This window comes from Rhamphochromis sp. 'chilingali', assembly GCF_963969265.1.
Source record: "Rhamphochromis sp. 'chilingali' genome assembly, chromosome: 19".
Lineage (NCBI taxonomy): Eukaryota > Metazoa > Chordata > Actinopteri > Cichliformes > Cichlidae > Rhamphochromis > Rhamphochromis sp. 'chilingali'.
The window spans coordinates 22,116,695-22,137,514 of record NC_137946.1 but is presented as its reverse complement, the minus strand read 5'-3'; the positions used below and the strand labels follow the sequence as shown (position 1 = coordinate 22,137,514).

The 20,820-nt window shown below is 38.3% G+C and overlaps 2 protein-coding genes across 4 annotated transcripts; both read left to right on the top strand.

Annotated features, from left to right (window-relative positions):
- The first annotated feature begins 2,967 nt into the window (after positions 1 to 2,967).
- Positions 2,968 to 6,570, top strand: endou2 (endonuclease, polyU-specific 2). The gene is made up of 7 exons (XM_080867213.1): positions 2,968 to 3,163; positions 3,917 to 4,072; positions 4,489 to 4,594; positions 4,709 to 4,830; positions 5,174 to 5,286; positions 5,811 to 5,964; positions 6,200 to 6,570. The coding sequence occupies exons 2-7, from the start codon at positions 3,971 to 3,973 to the stop codon at positions 6,452 to 6,454; spliced, it is 852 nt and encodes a 283-aa protein (XP_080723339.1). The 5' UTR covers positions 2,968 to 3,163; positions 3,917 to 3,970; the 3' UTR covers positions 6,455 to 6,570.
- Positions 6,571 to 8,414: 1,844 nt separating this feature from the next.
- ndfip1l (Nedd4 family interacting protein 1, like) lies at positions 8,415 to 18,693 on the top strand. Of its 3 annotated transcripts, none has more exons than XM_080866114.1 (8): positions 8,415 to 8,592; positions 11,919 to 12,006; positions 12,444 to 12,574; positions 14,574 to 14,633; positions 15,175 to 15,262; positions 15,368 to 15,492; positions 15,765 to 15,831; positions 17,562 to 18,693. In XM_080866114.1, the coding sequence occupies exons 1-8, from the start codon at positions 8,563 to 8,565 to the stop codon at positions 17,663 to 17,665; spliced, it is 693 nt and encodes a 230-aa protein (XP_080722240.1). In that variant the 5' UTR covers positions 8,415 to 8,562; the 3' UTR covers positions 17,666 to 18,693. The 3 variants fall into 3 exon arrangements, with proteins under 3 accessions (XP_080722240.1, XP_080722239.1, XP_080722241.1); XM_080866113.1 differs by having other exon boundaries at positions 14,571 to 14,633; XM_080866115.1 differs by lacking the exon at positions 14,574 to 14,633 and having other exon boundaries at positions 17,562 to 18,692.
- Positions 18,694 to 20,820: the final 2,127 nt, after the last annotated feature.

The window sequence follows — 20,820 nt, the reverse complement described above, 5'->3', positions numbered from 1 at the left end:
GGAGCGCACAAGCTCATCCGTCCACTGCTTACTGAGGTCAGGGCTGAGGGCTGTTTCCACAGTGGTAAGTTTTATTGAAAGTCTTGGTGTGACCCCTGTTTTGACTGCGTTGGCTTCAGTTTTTTAAAAAAAAAAAATCATCGCTATTATTTCAACAGAATCTTTTTCTCTTACACGGTTACAACAAAATGAATGTGAGATTTCACATGACCAGCAGTGTCATATTTAAATGTAGGGTATATATTTTTCTTGTTTCTGCAGAGGTCCGAAAAAACTTATTTTGCACGTGCATTACACAATTCAGGTTTCTGGTTCAGATGAGTGGTAAAAGTCTACACTCTTACCATAAAGTGGTTAGGTTAAAGCAGCTCTTTGGAAAGAAAGTATTGCCCACACTTGCTCTAGATTAACTAAGGTCACGTTAGCAAAGGCCCACAGATTGAACACCTGAATAGAGACATGTCACACTGGTACTGAATTGTGTTTATAAAAAAAAAAAAAAGTGAACTGATTAAATAACTTTCCTTGAAAGAAAAAAGTTTACTTTCTTACACTTGTGCCAAGGCTCCAAAGAAACTAACAATAAATAATCATTTTATATAGGTTTTTTAAAATGATCAGATGATGTCATGTTTAATGTCAGAGGACATAAAATGTTACAATATAAATATTCACTGATAGTAGTTAATAAATTGTCATATTCATGCATATGAATTAAATTAATAAAAATCTCACTACTAATGTTACATAAGCAATTTAAACAAGCTTTGGTTGGTTGCTAAGCTTGTAAAAGGGTTAAGCTAGCTTGGTTAGGAGATGATTAACAAAGTGAAATCAAATTTTGCTAAACTAAATCTTCTATTTGTAGTTTCTACAAAACAGATGCTATGAAAACATATCTATGCTCTTATCATATAAAAGACACCTAAAAATGGGAGACACAAAATAATGTTGGTTATGCTGCTAATAATGCTCAGTAATGGTTAAAACTAAACTTTCAATTCAATTTTATTCATACAGCGCCAAATCACAACAAACAGTCCCCTCAAGGCGCTTTAAACTGTAAGGTAGACCCTACAATAATGCGTACAGAGAAAAACCCAACAATCATATGACCCCCTCTGAGCAAGCACTTTGGCGACAGTGGGAAGGAAAAACTCCCTTTTAACAGGAAGAAACCTCCGGCAGAACCAGGCTCAGGGAGGGGCGGGGCCATCTGCTGCGACCGGTTGGGGTGAGAGAAGGAAGACAGGATGAAAGACATGCTGTGGAAGAGAGACAGAGATTAATAACAAATATAATTCAATGTAGAGAGGTGTATTAACATATAGTGAGTGAGAAAGGTGACTGAAGAAGAAACACTCAGTGCATCATGGAAACCCCCCAGCAGCCTAAACCTATTGCAGTGTAACTAAGGAAGAATTCAGAGTCACCTGATCCAGCCCTAACTATATGCTTTAGCAAAAAAGAAAGTTTTAAGCCTAATCTTGAAAGTACAGATAGTGTCTGTCTCCCCAATCCAAGCTAGAAGCTGGTTCCATAGAAGAGGGGCCTGAAAACTGAAGGCTCTGCCTCCCATTCTACTTTTAAATACTCTGGGAACAACAAGTAAGCCTGCAGTGCGAGAGCAAAGTGCACTAATGGTGATATGCTACTATAAGATCATTAAGATAAGATGGAGACTGATTGTTTAAGACCTTGTATGTGAGGAGCAGGATTTTGAATTCAATTCTGGATTTAACAAGGAGCCAATGAATGGAAGCCAAAACAGGAGAAATCTGCTCTCTCTTTCTAGTCCCTGTCGGTACTCTTGCTGCAGCATTTTGGATTAGCTGAAGGCTTTTCAGCGAGTTTTTAGGACTTCCTGATAATAATGAATTACAGTAGTCCAGCCTGGAAGTAATGAATGCATGAACTAGTTTTTCAGCATCACTCTGAGACAGGATATTTCTAATTTTAGAGATATTGCACAAATGGAAGAAAACAGTCCTACATATTTGTTTAATATCAAGTCAAGTCAAAGTCAAGCCACGAAAACTTTATTCACCCCCAAGGGGCAATTAAGATAGTTGATACCTATATATGTACATTGAAGAACATATCCTGGTCAAAAATGACTCCAAGGTTCCTCACAGTGTTACTGGAAGCCAAGGTAATGCCATCCAGAGTAAGAATCTGGTTAGATAGTTTCAACTTAATGACTTAAAAAATTGAATTAGGGATCTTAAAATTTTAGCTTCTTTAGAAGCAACTTAAACTTTCAAAATGGCAATTTTGAGATTTAGACATAAGATAATTTTGCTCATCTCTTAGACTTAATTCTGCCAGACATTTTTTCAGTAGTAGAAACAAGGTTAAAAAAAGAAAGAAGCCTGGGATTGTATTTTTCTGAAAATTAAAACACTCAGACGGCTACAAGAAATTGTATATTACAAAAAGATAACACAAAATAAAACTCTTCTATTCTAATTCCACGAAGGCCACATTATATATAAATATTTTCGGGATTTTTTTAAATAAATAAAATTATTATAAAAGTAAAAAGTTGTATTAGCTCCTCCTTAAATTTAATTTGTTGAAGACTTTAAAATCTTGTTTTAAAATGCTTTAATCAAGCTTTTAATCTGAAATGGTGAGGTCAATGACTTGTAAAAAAACCCAACAAAAAAAAACCCCAATCGTGTTTCGTACAAGACCTTGGTTCTATGTAGATGTTTAAGTGAACTTTAACCATTAACAAAATCTTATTACCTGAAATATGACCCATATTTACCCTGTAATTCAGAGGTTATGCTGTGACAGACAGAGAAACAATGAAATTCTAAAGAAACAAAGACCCCACGTTTTAGTGTGAGACTGAAAAGAGACGACAACATAGTGTGATCCCTTTGGTCAGAGTTGCTGACAGGGGATAACCCTTTAAAACGGCCCCTCTCTCCTGTCCTGTCCCATCCCCTGCCTCGTGGTCTCTGTTCGCTCCCCCAGCCCATGCCTGCCTTTCTCCATACACACTGATTGACTACATGGCTGGACTATTACTATGCCTCTAAACACACCTGCACGGCAACCAGCACGAGCAGCACCTGACCAGCACTGAGATACTTCACTAACCCTCAAATCATTGATTTGATTTATTAAAGCAGGAGGACAGACAGAGGAGAAGGTCAGTGGATTTTGATGTGGTGGCTGATGGGATGCAATGTGTGAATCTATGTCAGCCACGTTTGTTGAATGCAATAGTGTTTAAGCTAGATTAAGCAGTTGAAGCTATTATGTTTTTACAGTGCCGAGTCACTTAGGACAGCCTTGTGAATCGCTTTCATGTATCTATCTAAAACGTTGAAATGTACAAATAAATAAAATAAAATACTAAAGTTAAGAACATCAACTCAGTTACAAAAGATAATAAACCACTAACCATAAAAAGGACCTTATAGTGACACAGAAATGATTAACAGTGCTTATTTAAGTAGCTTGAAATATCTAGTTATTTATGATAAAGCTGACATTTTCCTCAGTGGGAAATGGCTATTTATTATATCTAATTATTTATATAATAAATACATTCTTTATTTAAAAAAACAACAACATGTAAATGGTTGGGCTAAAATGCTGTACTCAAATAGCCAAAACCATTTGTATAAACTGATTTATAACCTCTGTTTGCACACACATCACCTCAAAGTTAAATATTTCTGAAAAGCTTTTTACACATAAGTGAGTATTATATTTAATCTGATGGGTCACTTAAACAAGTTCAAAAAGAGCAGAAATACATTATTGTATGCCTACATGCATTAGCGTACCTGTGCTTTACACTTTTTATATGTGAAAAATAGTTTTATGGTGTTGTTCACCTCTGAAGCTTAAAGCTCGAGTTAAGCAGAGGCTTCAGTAACTGTTCCTCTCCTGTCAGAAGCACATACTGGAAAGAGAGAGCATCCACAGCACATCTGCAAGCGGTCATATCATGATTGAGAGTGACAGAGAGCTGTCAGCCATGGTGCAGGAGCTATGGGACAATGATATCAACAGACTAAAGCCTGGAAAAGACTACAGGATCTCCCTTCAGGTGCATCACGCACTCAGACACACACAGACACCTGTTGTAGATAATAGTATATATTGCAAACTTATGACGATATCTGACAGTCTGCATTACACCTCAAAACAGGCACTGTTCTTCTCCTGCAAATAGAGCTCAAGTTTTTAGCTCTGAATGAGCTTTACTCAGTAAAAAAGTCAAAGCCCGGAAACTTAGAGACCTACTGTAAAGGTAAAGGTTAGATCTTTGTGATAGAAACCGTCGATATTTATGGAAATTTTTATTGTAGGTCTTCCTAATTTGGACAAACTTTCTACTTGTATTTTTTACCACGTAGTAGTAATACTTACATTTTGGAGGCACAAGTAAGAGTAAAGGAAAAGATATCACTGGAAGCATACATGAGGAGCATTTTATGAAAAGCACTGTTCTTCCTGTTTCAGGGAAAAGCTGGAGACAGCATGAACATCAATGACAACAATGACGGGGCGGGATATCCACTGTTTACCTTTGTCGATGAGAACATTTTCAAAAAGGAGACTTTTTTAGGTAAGTGCACTAGGCACTGTATTGTTATCATCCATGTTTATAGGACTGAGCAGCCCTAAACATTGTTTAATGACGTAATGTGCCACTGAAATGTGCCTCTGTTGATCTTTGCAGCCTTTATCTCCCTGCTGGATAACTATGAGAGTGACACCGGTAAGCCAGAAATTGTAACTCCTGAGGAAGTGGCAGAGAACCACAAGTTCCTGGACTCCATCGTTCAGACTCCCACCATGAAGGTACCTATGAGGGGCATTTGACTATGTTCGCCATCGTAGGTTAGTGTCATTATTAAATACAGAGGATGAAGAAATATTATCAATGGCTTTCTATGACAGGGACAAAAAAAAAAACAAACGGATGTTAGTAGCACTTATTTGTCTGTGGAGGTTTGTTCCAGTTTCACCTACTAATGGTGGAAGAGATAAACTCATGGGATCACTAAATAATTAGGATTTATCCTCTGTGGGTTAAAGGTATTTGAGATATTTAAGTCCTGATCGGACCAACTAGCGCTTTCATCTCGAGCCACCCTGCTAACTGAGCTATAAGCATTTTGTAATAAGTTCTTCTATTTTTTAGATAGCCCATAAATACCTGGTCAAGAAGCATCTTTCGCCTGAGGATGAGACAGAATTCAAGAAGCAGCTGTACAGGATCTGGTTTGAGCTTTATGCGAGGAGAGGATCCAGCAGGTGGGTGGAATCTGCGTCAGTGGAATTCAGCACCGCGATGGTAAATACAGGCTGACAAACTGGCTCTGTGTGGCAGATACATTCAGCGTCAGTGCTGTCAAATGGAAGAAAAAAAAAGTGTTCAGGATTGGCTTGTCCATGTGGGCAGCTGCAAATTTAAGGCATCGATTTTGGAGCAGCTTCTTTTTTGGCCGGTAACCTCTCAGTCCATGTTGATGTAAAACTGGCTTCACTGTGGACAGCAACACTGCTGGTCCAGCAGTTTCCAGTTCATGGCAGTCTGGAGCCTTGGTGGTTCTTGGGTTGTTCCTGAACATTATAACCAATTTCATCTCATCTGAGTGGGTCTTCTTCCAGATCCTGGCAAAGCAAAGCAAAGACACATCCAAATAACTTGTACATATGTATGATCGTTTAAACTCGCAATCTTGGAATCTGCAATTGTCAAGGAAAACTACTGTGGCATTCACGCCCATGATGAGTGGCTGTAAACTTCTGACATTGCCCTTTTTGTCTCTCTTCAGGCCAGACTCTTCGGGCTTTGAACACGTGTTTGTTGGAGAGACAAGAGGGGGGAGGACTGTTATTGGTTTTCACAACTGGATCCAGCTATACTTACAAGAGAAGCTGGGCCATATTGATTACAAAGGCTACAGTGTCACTGCACATTCACCCCAGGTATACTATTCTTAAGACTTTCTTTAATTAAACTCAGGCAAAGAAGTTCTTTTCTCTGGTACTTTACTTTTAACTATTTAGACAGATATTCAAAAATGTATTCAGGTTACTTTTTCCCTGTATATTTATCAGTAATTTCTTTCCTGCCTTTTCTCCACTGTCAGCAAATATCTGTCAAACAATCTGACTCATTTCTCCCTGCCTAACCGGCTTTTTCATTTTGCCCCTACCGCAGCCCGATGAGAACAAACACATCCTGGCGCTACAGTTTAGCTGGAAGAACGGTATAAAGCCCAAGGGCAGCATCTTCATCGGAGTCAGTCCCGAGTTCGAGTTCGCCCTCTACACTCTCTGTTTCCTCACCTCGCCTAATGAACGCGTCAAAGTCCAGTTCAGTTTGTACGACATGGAGATTGTTTGCCACCACTACAACCAGAAGCATATAGGTACCACCTACCCTGTGCTCCTCAGGTACCTGAACCCTCGGTAACTTGACTAGAAAATACATCTGACATACAACTTCCCCATCACTTAAGCTTGGGTACAAAGTGTCATAGGTATTGTTGTTGTCTTTTTATTTTACATAAAGATACAATAAAACCTTCCAAGAGCTAACTGCATTGCCTTTGTTTCTGTTTTGAGAGTGTGCTACGGATTACGTGATGGGAAATAACTGATGAGTCTCTGAAGTCTGAAGCCGGATACTGATCTATCTTTATCTCTATTTTACATTTTTTCTTAATCTTTCTTAGCGTTTTAGGTCATTAAATACATTTTAATACTAGACAAAGATAACCAGAGTAAATAAAAACCTGTAATTTTTAAGTAATGATTTAATTTATTAAGAGAAAAAAACATAAACATACTTGACCCTATTAAAAAATGAATTGCTCCCTAGACCTAATAACTGGCAGCAACACTGGAGAGTTTTTGAACACGAATGGCCTGTTTGAGGTCATGCCAAAGCATCTCAGTCTGATTTAAGGCTGGACTTTGAGTAGGACTCTGCAAAATATTCTTTTGTTTTTTCTTTTATTGATTTTTATGTGTGTGGGGGATTTTTTTGAGTCATTCAGAGGTGGACTGGCTGATGCGTTTCAGATCACATCAGCCAGTCTTGAAGATCGTCCCATGGAGGCCATTTTTGTCCAGTTCTTATTGTTGAATCATGAACTCTGACCTTAAATGAGGAAAGTGAGGTCTGCAGTTCTTTAGATGTTGTTCTGAGTCCTTTCCAGACTGATAGATATCAGTGATTTTGTTTATCATCTGTTCTTGAGTTTATTTTGATGGTGGCATGATGTTTGCTTTTATAGATCTTTCAGACTTTACTTTGTCAAACAGGTTCAAATGAAGTGTTTTCTTGATTCAACAGGTCTGGCACTAATCAGGCCTGGGTTTGGCTAGTGAAATTGATCTGAACTTTCCAGAAAATATGGTTAATCGCTGCTAAATCATGATTTCATAAATTTAATTTTTAATTTTTAATTATAAAATTAAAAAAATTTGTATTTACTTGTGTTATCTTTGCCTAATATTAAACGTAAAAACTCCAAAACACGTACAAAAGATAACAGAAGTGCTCCAGGATGCTAGGCGCAGTGTTGAGCTTTTGTTACCTAGTTGCTACACAAGCCAGCAAGTACCAACGACCGGATTTGGTGTGTGGTAGTAACAGGTAAATGAACACTTTTTTTTTTTTAAATTATTTGAATATATATGAGTGCTTGTGTATAAATACACAAACAATACACATATGCTTTCAATTGTGTAATTTAAGTGATCTAGGTAGCTCTGTTTTGGAAGTTCAGTTAACTCTAGAAATGTGTTTTGGAGTTTGTACGTGCTTTGTCTCAAGGGGTCACCGCATATATTTATATATAAACATATATAAATAAAACCACTTTTTTTTACATTAGTAATTCCTTTTGTGCATAATTTTATATTATTGTTAATAATAAATTAATTAAAGCAACAAAACAACCTGAAGAGTCGGTTTGGAGACGAAAGAGCTGGAAGAGCCGGTTCTTTCGGCTCGACTTAGTGTGTCGAGCCGAAAGAGCCGGTTCTCTAAAAAGAGCCGGAAATCCCATCACTACTTTAAATTATCTTAAATGATCTTGTTTCACTTTCACGACCGAAAGGTGGCAGTACAGGGTTTGTTGTGGCCAATGACGTCAATCAGTTGACGTACAAGAACTTCGTCAAGTAAGTGAGAACGTAGCGGAAACTGATTAATTACATAATAAAATAATTGCAATCTAGCATTAAAATAGAACATGTTTCTTAATTGAAAATACGCGAACGAATACAAAGTTGTAAAACTGCAATGACAACATATTTTTAATTACTATTAAAAACCCAAAGTATTGCGAATTAGGCATCACAATGGATTTTATTTTGAAATGCTAACAGGAAACCTTTTGTATTTTGTCGGTCGCTAGTTTAACTTCACAGCATACAGGCACAGCCGAACGAGGAGTCTTTCCATTGTGGCGAGGACAGAGTTTACCGTTTGTACTGTTATATAATTTCTTACTCGTTGGGTGTCTTGCTGGCATACCTTTCTGTCGTTGATTGATAGCCGTTGAAGCGGGAATGGCCGAATCGAGCCCCAGATATCAGCAGGTAAGAGAAGGCTTAAAGTCAAGCTAAAAGACGTTAAAGCTTCAGTCGTAGGTACCGTCGTCTAAATGCTGTTAGCATTGAACTGTTAACTTCGAAGATAAAGTCGCCCAGGCGTGTCGCTTCGTGTTTGAAAACAAGACAACAATTTCCCATCGAATAAAGATGGATGTCGTCGATGGATTTAAGCCGATTAAATTGTGGGGGTTCTTATTTTAATCGTATAAAGGGTTAGGTGTGTTAACGGGAAGCTAACGCGCTAACGAGACGCTAAAGGTTTTAATTACGCGTTACGTGAATTTTGAACCGGGTTTTTCTTTTGTTCTGTGATAATATGTGGGCGTCTTTTTCATATTGAATTACAGTCTACCGCGAAAGCTTGCCAGCTACTGAGTATTGTTTGGTAAATAAGGTCAACCGTTGAACAATATCTCGATCACCTTTTGAAAAATATGAGAGCATTTAAACTGTGGCTATCACCTGAGCAGCACCAATGGGTGTGTTTACTGTTGTTATTAGAGCACACAGGCCGTATTAGATGCATGTTCATGTTGGTGTTTGATATAATAACTAATGATCAGGTGCATAGAGGCTAATTTGAGTCTATGAATTTCTCACTATGGGGGAAAAATACTCAAGATCTATTGACAGTAAAGGGAACTATATTTATAGTCATATTTATATAGATAGATACTTTAAGCATCTCAAAAAAGGAAATTACTGTGTTACAGCTGCCAGTGTAAAGAATAAAAATATAAATATTATAATCTACAGTAAAAATAAAACTGTCAAAAGTACCATAGGACTGTAGTGAAGTTAAAGAAAACAAAAATAAGACTGGGATTGCGCCAAAGAGAATTTTAGCAAATGTGCACATGACAATAAATTAACAGTTACACTTTAATGTCTAAGCTACATAATGTATGATTAATACTCCTGCAGTCCTAGTGTTCCTGGAAACTGAGTTATGGCAATTGAACAATCAGTCTTAGTTTTAAACTCTTATTTTGGGGAAATAGGAGCAAATAAAGTCTCACTGTTTCTAAGTCATAACTGTGTTGGTCTGGTTTCACAGACTTACCTGCTAACAGTTTCCTTGCTAATAACAAAAAAAAGGAGAAATAAGAAACACATCACTCAACATCTTTTTTTTTCTTTCTTTTTCCCAGTTCTGTTTTTCTGATGATTATATCAATGCTGAGTTTTAAGTTCCTTTTAAGTAGGTCAGGATGTCCAGTGTTGTGCCACAACTTTCAAACATGCAGGCTTCTTCCCTGGCTCAGAATAGGACACTGGGGGAATGCCTGTGCACTTGACTGGTCTTCAGTTTTATATCCAAACCTTTGTTATGGGATTTAACAGAAATCTGTCTTTTCTTGTAACTGGGACAAATATGGAAGTTTAAAGAAATCTGTATGGGGGCCAGTGCGTTTAAAAGTTCATTTGGGCTGAATTTCTCAATAATATCAAAAGTCTGCTTAATACTTAATATTGTAAAATCTTAAACAATGAAGAAGTGACATCTGTATAGTTTCTTATGACATGTTTAGATTTTATTTAATTTAGTTGACTAGTTGTGGGATTTTTTTTTTAATATGCAATATTTAATCTGCTGTTAAAAAGCTATTTGACTTGAAGGGCAGAACTGATCAGTCCTAGGACTTGTCTGTGCATCTTGACAGCAGACTTCACACCTTTAGTTGTCTTAAACTGTCTTGTTTCACTTCTTTAGAAAGGTTTCAACATTAAAACTAGCAGGCTTTTTCCTGGCTCATAATCTGCCTTAGGCGAGCGTGAAGTTATTTTTGGCCACTTGATAGGCAAATATGCATATGGAGGGTTTACGCATATATGCCTCACAGCTAGAGCAGGGCGATATGGCCAAAAATATTTATCACGATATATATTTGAAAATTTGCGATAACGATATAACTGACGATATAATTGATACGAGACAAACTACAACTCCACAACATTACTAGCGCAAAAAGACAACCTATCATTTATTTTCACTTAAACAAGAAGCTGGTTTTTATGTACATTAAAGCTTAATAAAAATGTAACAGTGCAAATGCAAATTCCTTGCTGAAAGTTTAACCAAAAGGCATTTCCAGTAGAAATGGGCTGACATATCCTGAGCATAACCATGTATAATATCCACTGAAGTTAAAAAGAGGTGCTTTGCAACATTAAACTGCAGTGTGCAGTACGTATTTTTCGGACCATAAGGTGCACGGGATTATAAGGCACATTAAGCGAAACAAAGCAGTCAGATAAATCAAACTTTATTAAACTCATTCTTCTTGCTTCCTCCACTTCTGTACCATTGATTCATTAATGTTGAATTCTCTGGCAGCTGCTCTATTCCCATGTTGTTGCAGTATATTAATGACTAACCTCGTATTGTGGATGGATTATCTCAGTTGTTCTCCTGACTGAAGATTGGTCCGTTTACAGCATCCTGCCATGCGATTGCATTTGTCTCTAACCATGAGGAACCTTAACGTTAACTTTTATAAGTGGAAAAGTGTTAGTGTTTGTCCTCCAGCTTCACTGTTTGTTATGCTAACATAGCTGTGTCGCTAGCGATCACGTAGCACATAATTATATACCAGCTAGCCCAACTTCAGTAACCCTACAAACGTCACTGCTGTTTAGTTTCCTGTCTTCATTTATGTTGGAAGTGATAGCAGAGCTGTACGTTTGATTTTTTTCAGAAATCTCTCAGTCCGAACATGCAATATCATGCTTAGGTAACTAGCGAAACTAGCGAGCTAACTTCCGCTAGCTTCCTGCTAGCTTCTAACTCCGTTAAATGTAATACATTTTGTTTTCATGGATGCCTGGAAGTTAAACTTCATAGTTACACCTGGTAAAGCAGCAATGCTGATCGTTTTATTAAAGATGAAAGAATTTAGACAGTTTTTAACTCTTAGTGATGCTGCAGTGTTGTTTGACCTGAAGTATACGGAGTTTAGGACCCAGATTACTCCCAGATTTAAGGGCATCTTAGTCCGACGGCCGCTTGCATGTTCTGCAAAAAAATGTGCTTTGTCGTGTATCTGACGGACAAACACCAAACCAGTTCCACATCACTGAAGTTGCACCATTTTTACAAACCAATTCTGGTTCATCTGTTTCACTCAACAATCGGCCATGTGCGTATGAAAACAAAGGCACTGCGCATGCGCGTTTTACTCATATTCTATCGCGATATTTCATTTTCCTATCATAGCCTAACATTATACCGGTATTACCGTGAACGGTATAATATGGCCCAGCCCTACTCACAGCTTTAACTGTGAACTTAATTTATCTTCCTCTCACAGCTTACCAATGAGGAGGACTCAGAAGAGAGCCCACAGGTAGCGGCTGATGCTCCTCCGCCGTACAGCAGCGTCACAGCGGACAATTCTGGTAAAAATGATGTTTCCTTGGCGCTGAGGTCATCTGTAGTGGTGGCATTTTGGTCCACACAGGAGTGCCTGAGTAAAAGTCATGTATTAATAACTGCAGTGTACATTTTGTTGGAAAAGTAGTGAGCTAAATGCAACATGTAGCTGAGAAAGAATTGATGTGTTATTGGGCAAACTGTGTGGATATATTAGAATCCTCCAGAAGACACATGGGAAAAAATACAGGAAATTTCCTCTTTCACTTTTTCCATTTAGCCACCACTTGCGGACTAACCCCCTTAAAGGTTTATGTGAATGTTTGAGAACACGTGTTCAGTGTTAGCTTTAGTTTTGTCTTTGTCAACAAAAGGATTGGACCTGTTTAGAATTAAATAATACTTTTTTTTTTTCAGTTTTGTGTGTGCGTGTGTTTGAAACTGTGCTTTATTTCTTCGCTAGCGTTCTTTGACTGCAAGGAAGATGGGATTTTCCCCAAGCCTCCGTCATACAATGTAGCAACTACGCTGCCTTCCTATGATGAAGCAGAAAGAACCAAGGCTGAGACTAATGTTCCCCTGGTACCTGGAAGAGTGAGTGTCTCACTTTTTTTTTTTTTCTGCCTGCGGTCACATTCAGTACATACGCTCTCTCACACATATACACTCGTACACTGATGCTTGTGCTTGAACACTTCCTGTGTTGTCTGCAAGGCACGAAGTCTTATCGCTCAGCTGTGGAATTTTTTTTTAGTCTTCTTCATGTATGCGACTGTATCTTTTCTGCTCGTCTTTGTTACCGGATTGAACAAATGCAGATTCAAAAATGAAGAAAAACATTTCTTCTTGTTCATATCAAAGGACATTTGCTGATATCTTTGCACTCAGTGCCCTCAGCTAGCCGCAGTGTAGTGCTCACAGCCTTTTCTGATCTCCTCTTTGTGCACTTGGTTGTTTGTATTGTTTACTCAAAACCAGAGTAAATATAGGTGCAGCCTTTCTACTGTGTGACAAGCTTAGGACAGTCTGTAATGATGCAAAGTTTGGATTATATTTTTGTACCAGTAACTAACGTGTGACATAGCTAAAGCTAGCCACATAAATCGATGTTTCTGGTTGGTGTTTGTACTGCTGTTATATCAGTCCCAGTGCCTTACATCACTTTTTACTTAGTGATGGAGATGTGTAGTAGCAGTGTAAACTTTAAAAATGTTAGGAAGACAGACTAAAAGATGTGATAATATACTCACTGGCCACTTTATTAGGTGCACTTTTTTTTTTTTTTTATTTTATTTTTTTTTACTACTGGCTTGGGCCCCCGTTGGCCTCCAGGACTGTCTTAGTAATTTGTGGCATAGATTTAACAAGCTCATGGAATCATTCATCAGAGTCTTCGGTCCTTATTTGGTCCATATAGATTTGTCAGCTCAACATCCACAAGACGAATCTCTTGCTTGTTTCACCACATTCAAAAGGTTCTCTATTGGATTGTGATCTGGTGATTCTGGAGGTCCTTTGAGTACAGTGAACTCATCATGATGTTCAATAAACTTGATGATTCGGGGTTTATGACACAGCACATTATTCAGCTAGAAGCAGCTGTCAGGTTTTAAAGGGATGGAAGTGCAGTATATACAGGGATTGAAACGGTCAACAACAGTACTTTGTGGCATTTAAACAAACTGTTGATACAAGGCAGGATGGATTTGTTCTTTCATGCCTTTTACACCAAATTCTGACCCTACCGTCTGAATACTGCAGGAGAGAGCAAGACTCATCAGACCAGGCAGCCAGTCTTCTGTTGTGTAATTTTGGTGAGCCTGTGTTAACTCTAGCCTTGGTTTCCTGTTCTTATCTGACAGCAGTGACACACTATGTGATCTTCTGCTACTGCAGCCCATCTGCTTCAAGGTTCAATATCTTGCTCTCCTGCATCTGTAATGAGTGGTTACAGTAACACAGTAACTGTGGAGTCACTCTTGCCTTACTATGAGCTCGAAGCAGTCTGGTCATTCTCAGGTTAGCATTTTCTGAAATACTTAAATTATCCCTGACACCAACAGTCATGCAGAGTCACTTAAATCACCTTTCTTTATCATTCTGGTGCTGATGTTTGCACGGCAGCAGGTTGTCTTTGACCATGTCTACATGCCTCAATGCATAAAGTTGCTGTGATCGGCTAATATTTAAATGAATAAGGAATTGAACAGATGCACCTAATAAAGTGGCTAAGAGGATCTTATCGTTAACATTATGTATGGGGTGTCTTATATAGTTTTAAAAAAAGGGGAGATCACTCTTCATCCTCCACAGTACGGCAATAAAGGGAGTTTTAAAAAGATTCAGTAGTTTAAACAGTCAGGTGCTGGTTTATTACAAGGAATTCATATCACACCTCTCTCTCTCTCTCTCACACACACACACACACGCGCACACACGCGGAAACTAAGAGCATGTTTTTAGCTGTGAAATGGTGGCTCATGTATGACCTCTAGTGGTCACTGTGATGCACTGCATCTTACTGCATGTGGGACTGCCCTGTTTGATTGCTGCTGTTGTGTTTCTCTGCCACACATTGCCTTGCGCTCAGCAGCAGCCTCAGCACAGGGACCGCCTGGAGACTTTTGACGATGTAATTCGCAGTTCACTGGAGGTAACTCGAAGAAGAGTGTACGATGAGAAGGAGTGCGTTTGGTCCTGGTTGTGTAGTTAGAGTGTGTTTGTATTAAAACCCTCAACCCCAGACCTTCCTGTGTGTTTGTGTATGTAGACTTTAGAGTGTTAGCTGAAAGTTATGCAAGACCTAGTTCTGCTGGTGGCCTGCATTGAATCGGACACATGCCAGACTTTTAGGTAAAGTCACGGTGATAGTAATTAAGTCGGCTTGCTGTCTTGTGAAAGTTTCCATTAGTGTGTTGGTTGTTCATGTTTTGTTCATTCTGTTTGTTAGGATGACTTGGTTTCTACCAAGAGATGCTCACCCAGGCTCAATCACAATTGGCTTTGTCTACATTCTAACTGTAGAAATTAAAATATAGCAGTGTGATGTGTTTGAATTTAAATTGTCAAAATTTGAAATGATTAAATGAAAGCCCGGGAAGCTCTGCTGCTGTCATGTGTTGCTGTGATGACATTTTCTCGCTGATTAAACGCCTCACTGTTTTTGTGCTCTTCTGTTACTCACTCCATCACAGGATGAAGACTTTGTTACCAGAGATGACTTTGAAGATGCAGATCAGCTGAGAATAGGAAACGACGGCATCTTCATGCTCACTTTCTTCAGTTAGTTTCCCAATCGTAAACATGTTCTGTATTCATCAGCTCCTCTCTTCCTTGGATTTGTGCAGAGATGACTGACTTTTTCCACCTTCTCTCTCGCCCTTTCAGTGGCATTCCTGTTCAACTGGATTGGTTTCTTCCTGTCTTTCTGTCTGACCACCTCTGCTGCCGGACGCTACGGGGCCATCTCAGGCTTTGGCCTTTCCCTCGTCAAATGGATCCTCATAGTCAGAGTACGAGACGCAGACATTACGCAGCACACATACAAACACATAAATTGTGGTTTGGTGTACGCACAAGCAAATCAAAAGCCCCAAACACCACTGTGGTATTTTAATGCCGTCTCTGTAGTGGCTGGCTTGTTGGCACCAAACTGTTTCCTCAAAGATCCGTTTGAGAACTGTGCTGCTTCCTTAATTCGCTTTTAAAATGAAGGACTCATTTGAGTGAAAGCTGGGCCAAATTTATTCTAACCCGTGTTTGTGTTGTTTCATTGGGTTTTTAGTTTTCCGCATACTTCTCAAATTATTTCGATGGACAGTACTGGCTGTGGTGGGTGTTCCTGGTGTTGGGTAAGTAGTGAACCTCTGAATTTAAATGAATTGCACGCTTTGTCTTGAACAGGATAGTTACCATTACCTATAAAAGGTGGAAGTTTAGATATCAAATTCAATAAATAACACTTTATCTATATTTACCAATTTATTTTCAGTAAAGAAATAGGTAAATTGCATAGGCATGTTAGAGTCAAAGAATTTACATTTAAGTCTCTTTCACCCCTCTGTAAATAAACACAAACACTGTTAGCAGGCAAGACAAACAACACAAAAAGAAAATGTGTTTTTAAGGATAAGGTTTTCTTTTTATCAGACTCCCTTGATACCATAGAAAACAATAACAACAGTGAAATTAAAGATGGGAGTAAAACTGGAAGGTCTGGGGTGTTTCAGAGTGTAAGGGAAAAAAATAACATTTGATAAAACTACCTCTTAAAAAAAATTACAGAAATGAAATGACAAGTACGTAACTTCACAAGTTGTTCACAGGATGAGAGAGAGGGAAACTATGAATATGAATCATGTGATATCTTTCATTGTAAAGCAAATATAGAAGCAGGTTGGCACAAAAATGTAAAAGTTTTTTATTTTTCCTTAATTTTTATTATTCTGATGTTTTATTTATTACTCTGATATGTATACATCACTTCCCCCCCCACCAAAAGTTGGGGGCCATTTAAAAAATATAAATAAATGGAAATTTTGAATTTGATGGCAGCTGGATCATCTTTGTCCTCTTTAGTCCAGAAGACATTTCCTAAAGGAATTTCAAATTTCATTTCCTCTGACCGCAGAGCAGTTTTCCACTTTTCCTCAGTCCATTATAAATGAGCTTTGGCTGGATGAAGATATTTGTGGATCACATTCACATGTGGCTCCTTCTTTGCATGATAGATCCTTATCCTTCATTTATGGACGGCTCTGAACTGTTTTCACAGACGGCGATTTCTCGTGATTGTCTATGTAGTGATTTCGCTCATTCCTGTTTTTAATCCAGAGCAGCACGATCTCATACATCCAGTTGTGATTTTCAACCTCGTCCCTTACACACAGAGATTTCTCTGCAAATCTTTTGATGATATTATGTACCGTTCTGCCCATCTTTACAAGTGAGGAACTCTGCCTCGCTCAAATGCTGTTTAAATATGCAATCATTTTTAATTAATTAGTTTTTATAAAAGGCTGATGGTATATTGTTGTTTGTAAATGTGAAAAGTTCATAACAAGGCGCGCTAGGAGGCTGAGGGGTGTCAATGGCGGCTGCCAATATTTTACTGGTCCGTCAACAGCTAGCCTAATTAGCTGTAAAATCTTCCACCTGTTGTTTCTTTTTTTGTACCACTTACTTTTCCAGCCTTTTGTTATCTTCGTCCCAAATTACTGGAGACAATAAATCCCAAATTAGCCACTATTTCTCCTGAACCAATAAAATCTCTGTTTAAATGTTTTCTTTATTCTCTTGGGAATAAAATGTAGGTTTATGAGATTTGCAAATCATCCCGAGCTTCATTGGAATTGGTTTGCTATCACTTCAATTCACTTATTTATATAGCACCAAACCGCAACAGTCACTAAAGGCAATTTATGTTGTAAGATAAAGATCCTACAGTAATACAAAGAAAACCCCTTTGTCTTTGTTTTACTAGTAAGAGCAGCCGCACCTAGGGGCAGTGAAAGTCGTCACATGGAGATGTAGCATTGTTGTTTATTGGACTAGTCTCATGCCTATTTCTTCCCCTCTTCAGGCCTCTTGCTCTTCCTCCGAGGATTCATCAACTATGCCAGAATCCGCAAGATGGCGGACACTTTCGCCACCCTGCCCCGCACCCGGGTCCTCTTCATCTACTAAACCCCTTCATTCTTTTGTTTCTTGTTTCTACAGTGAGACACACTGTTAAGCGTTATTCAATCAGATAGGGAGAAAATATGTGTTTTTCCTCCCTCGGCCTAACATGATTTGGACAATACCACGTCTGTTGTTCCCTCTTGGTGTAAATCTTTTGACTGCTGAGAAATCTGTAAAACCCTTCAGCTGTTAGTGGTGAACTGTCAAGTGCTATTTTACAATTATGAAGTGTGTAGTAAATGTATAAATGATGCCTTATTTACAATTTTACCATCTATTGGTATCTGCAGCATGCTTGGGTCCCTCTTTAACCACCAGGGGGCAGTCTTGCTTTTTGTTCTTCTCTTTTTGGTGGGGGAGTGGGGCACAATTGACTTCTAATGAAGTCATTTGTATAGATAAAGGTGTTTCTCATCCCAGGGGTCAATGGATAATTCTGGGGTTATGGGTTGATTTGTGTAATGTAAAATAATATATTTCAAGTACCAATTTAATGCTTTTAACCTTTTTGACCAATGCGTTTTGCTCTTTGTCAAATGGTACACAGTTCAGGTAATATAGGGCTGTAAAGGGACAATTATTAGCTTTCTGTGGGTTCGAGGCTGAAAATATGGAAGAATATTTGTGTATATCCATAGAAGATCAGGTGCCAGGCTTACTTCAGAGCATTTTTCCTCATGTATTTATAAACACTCCATGTCCTCACTATAATTAGGAATGTTGTTTCCCCATTTGCTTTATACGTATATCGGCCTGATCACCCCTATATGCAGGGATGACCAAACTTGAGGGATCACTGCTTCGCTTAAGGACATGTTGCTAGTCTGACACTGGATTTAGATGTGCAATTGGACACTTCGGTTCAAATAAATGACGCCAATGCCCTGTCTTAGTCACTGGCACCCAGTTGGTGTCCAGAGAGAGAGAGAAAATGTATTGCCAGATGTGATTTTCAAATTCTACTCTTAGGAGTGAGAAATATATTCATTAACGAGAGTTTTTCTTTGATGTAACAATGAAATAAACTTTTTTTTTTTCATTAATGTGGAAGTGATTTTTATTTATTCTTTGGTTCACGTTCACTGCTGCACTTTGTTTTCACTGTATTGAGCCAGCTACTTAAAAATTTTAGGACATTTTGTGTTTTCAGTGTGGAATTAGAGAAGTCTTTTTACAAGACAGTGCAGTTCTGTGAAAAACTACACACACGCTTAAAGCTTCCGTAGGAGTTAAGAGGGAAAGTAGCAGCCAGGCGTTGGTAATAAAATGCACTTGATTACGTGATCATCAGCAAGTCTGAGCACCAATGTAGAAAGCAGAAGTTTGAACTATTTTGCTTGTCTGGTGCATTCAGTGTGCACATCCAGCAAATGCTGGATGTGCATTAGGGTCAAACTATGCAATGCTTGTATAATTACATTTTTTTTTAAATATAAAAACTAATCACAACAACAGTCACTTCAAGGTGCTTTATACTGTAAGTTAAAGTAATACAGAGAGGGCTTGATCAAACAACCTCCTTTAAGCAAGCACTTGGCGACAGTGGGAAGGAAAAACTCCAGTTAATACGTTCTGCACACCTGAATCAATGACACGTGGCCAGGAGGAAAGAAATATTACAAAAGAAAATGTACATGTATATAGATTATGACCTTACACTGTTTCGCCATTATTTTTAATGAAATATGTTTCAGTCCAAGCTACCTTTGTTAGGTACAGTAAAACAATGTTCACACAGTCACACACAGTAATATATACTACCACTCACAAAGGCAGAATGCAATCCACCAATTAGGAAATAGTGACTAGACACAAACTGGACTCAAAAACAACAGTAGTTTTTGTGATTGATTCTCTAAAAGCCAGAAGAAAAGCAGACACCCATTTGTAACATTTATCAGTAACATCCAGATCCAAGGAAAATGTCCATTTAACATTCTAAAAACATCATCGAAAAATTAGTTATTACTATTGCGAAATGCTTTCTTTCATCCAGTCGATCATGTGCAATACTATAAGAATGCAAACGACATCAAAATCTATTAGTCTTGTACAATAATCCCTACAAAATAGGATCATATGAGAAACTGCAACATTACATTCAGAAGTTCATTTAATCCTGTGGGTGACAAAGTCTGCAGACTTTGTCACTAGAGTAAACATCTAGAAAGCCTTTCTTTTCTTCAATAATAAATCATGGTCTCCTCTAGGTGGTGCTGAACCGTGTTTAATACCACAAAGTCAAAGGATGCTATATCATATTTCATATAATTAAAGTGGGCTGCTACTGAATAGTCGCTATCAAGCCGGTGAATTGCACTTTTATGTTCAATTTTCGAATGGTTTTACCTATATGTGCTGCACATGTGATCACACTCCTTATTGGAAACTGTTTACCTGTGTGTGGATGACAGAAATACATTGTTTTACTAGTACTGTGACACTGGGTGCACACTGGTAATTTAGTTAGAGATGAAAAAGTTCATTACAGTACAATTAAGAAAACATCCAAACAAGCACAGTCTGTTTGGAACGGCTGGCAGTGAAAGCCTCTTCTCTCAAAAAATGGCAGCACAGCTTAGGTGCAAAGTTGTATCAGAGTGAACCACAAAACATCTGGAACAATGTGCTTTGGACTGATAAGACCAACGTGTAGACATTTGATCATGAATGCCACATTTTGTGAAAGCCAAACACAGCATGTCAGCATGGTGGAGGAGCGGTGATGATTTTGGCTTGTTTTGGAGCAACATGGCCTGGTCATCTTGCAGTCACTGAGTCCACCATGAACTCCTTTGTATACCAAAGTTTTCTAGTCAAATGTAAGGCCATCCGTCTGTCAGCTAAATCATGCAACAGGACAAATGTCCAAAGCACAGTAACAAATCTACAACAGAAGGACTGAAAAAGAAAAAATCAAGGCGTTGCAATAGCCCAGTCAAAGTCAAGACCTTAACCTTAAGAGAGAACCTCAATGAACTGAACCAACGCCGCAAATAACACTGACAGACAATGTGAGAAACTGATAAAGTCAGACAGAAAACAGTTATTTCAAGTTGTTGCTGCTAAAAGTGGTTCTACAAGCTGCTGAGTCATGGGTGGAATTAGTTTTCACAGAACTGTACAGTGTCTTTTTTTACACGAGTCTGTGCTGTTAT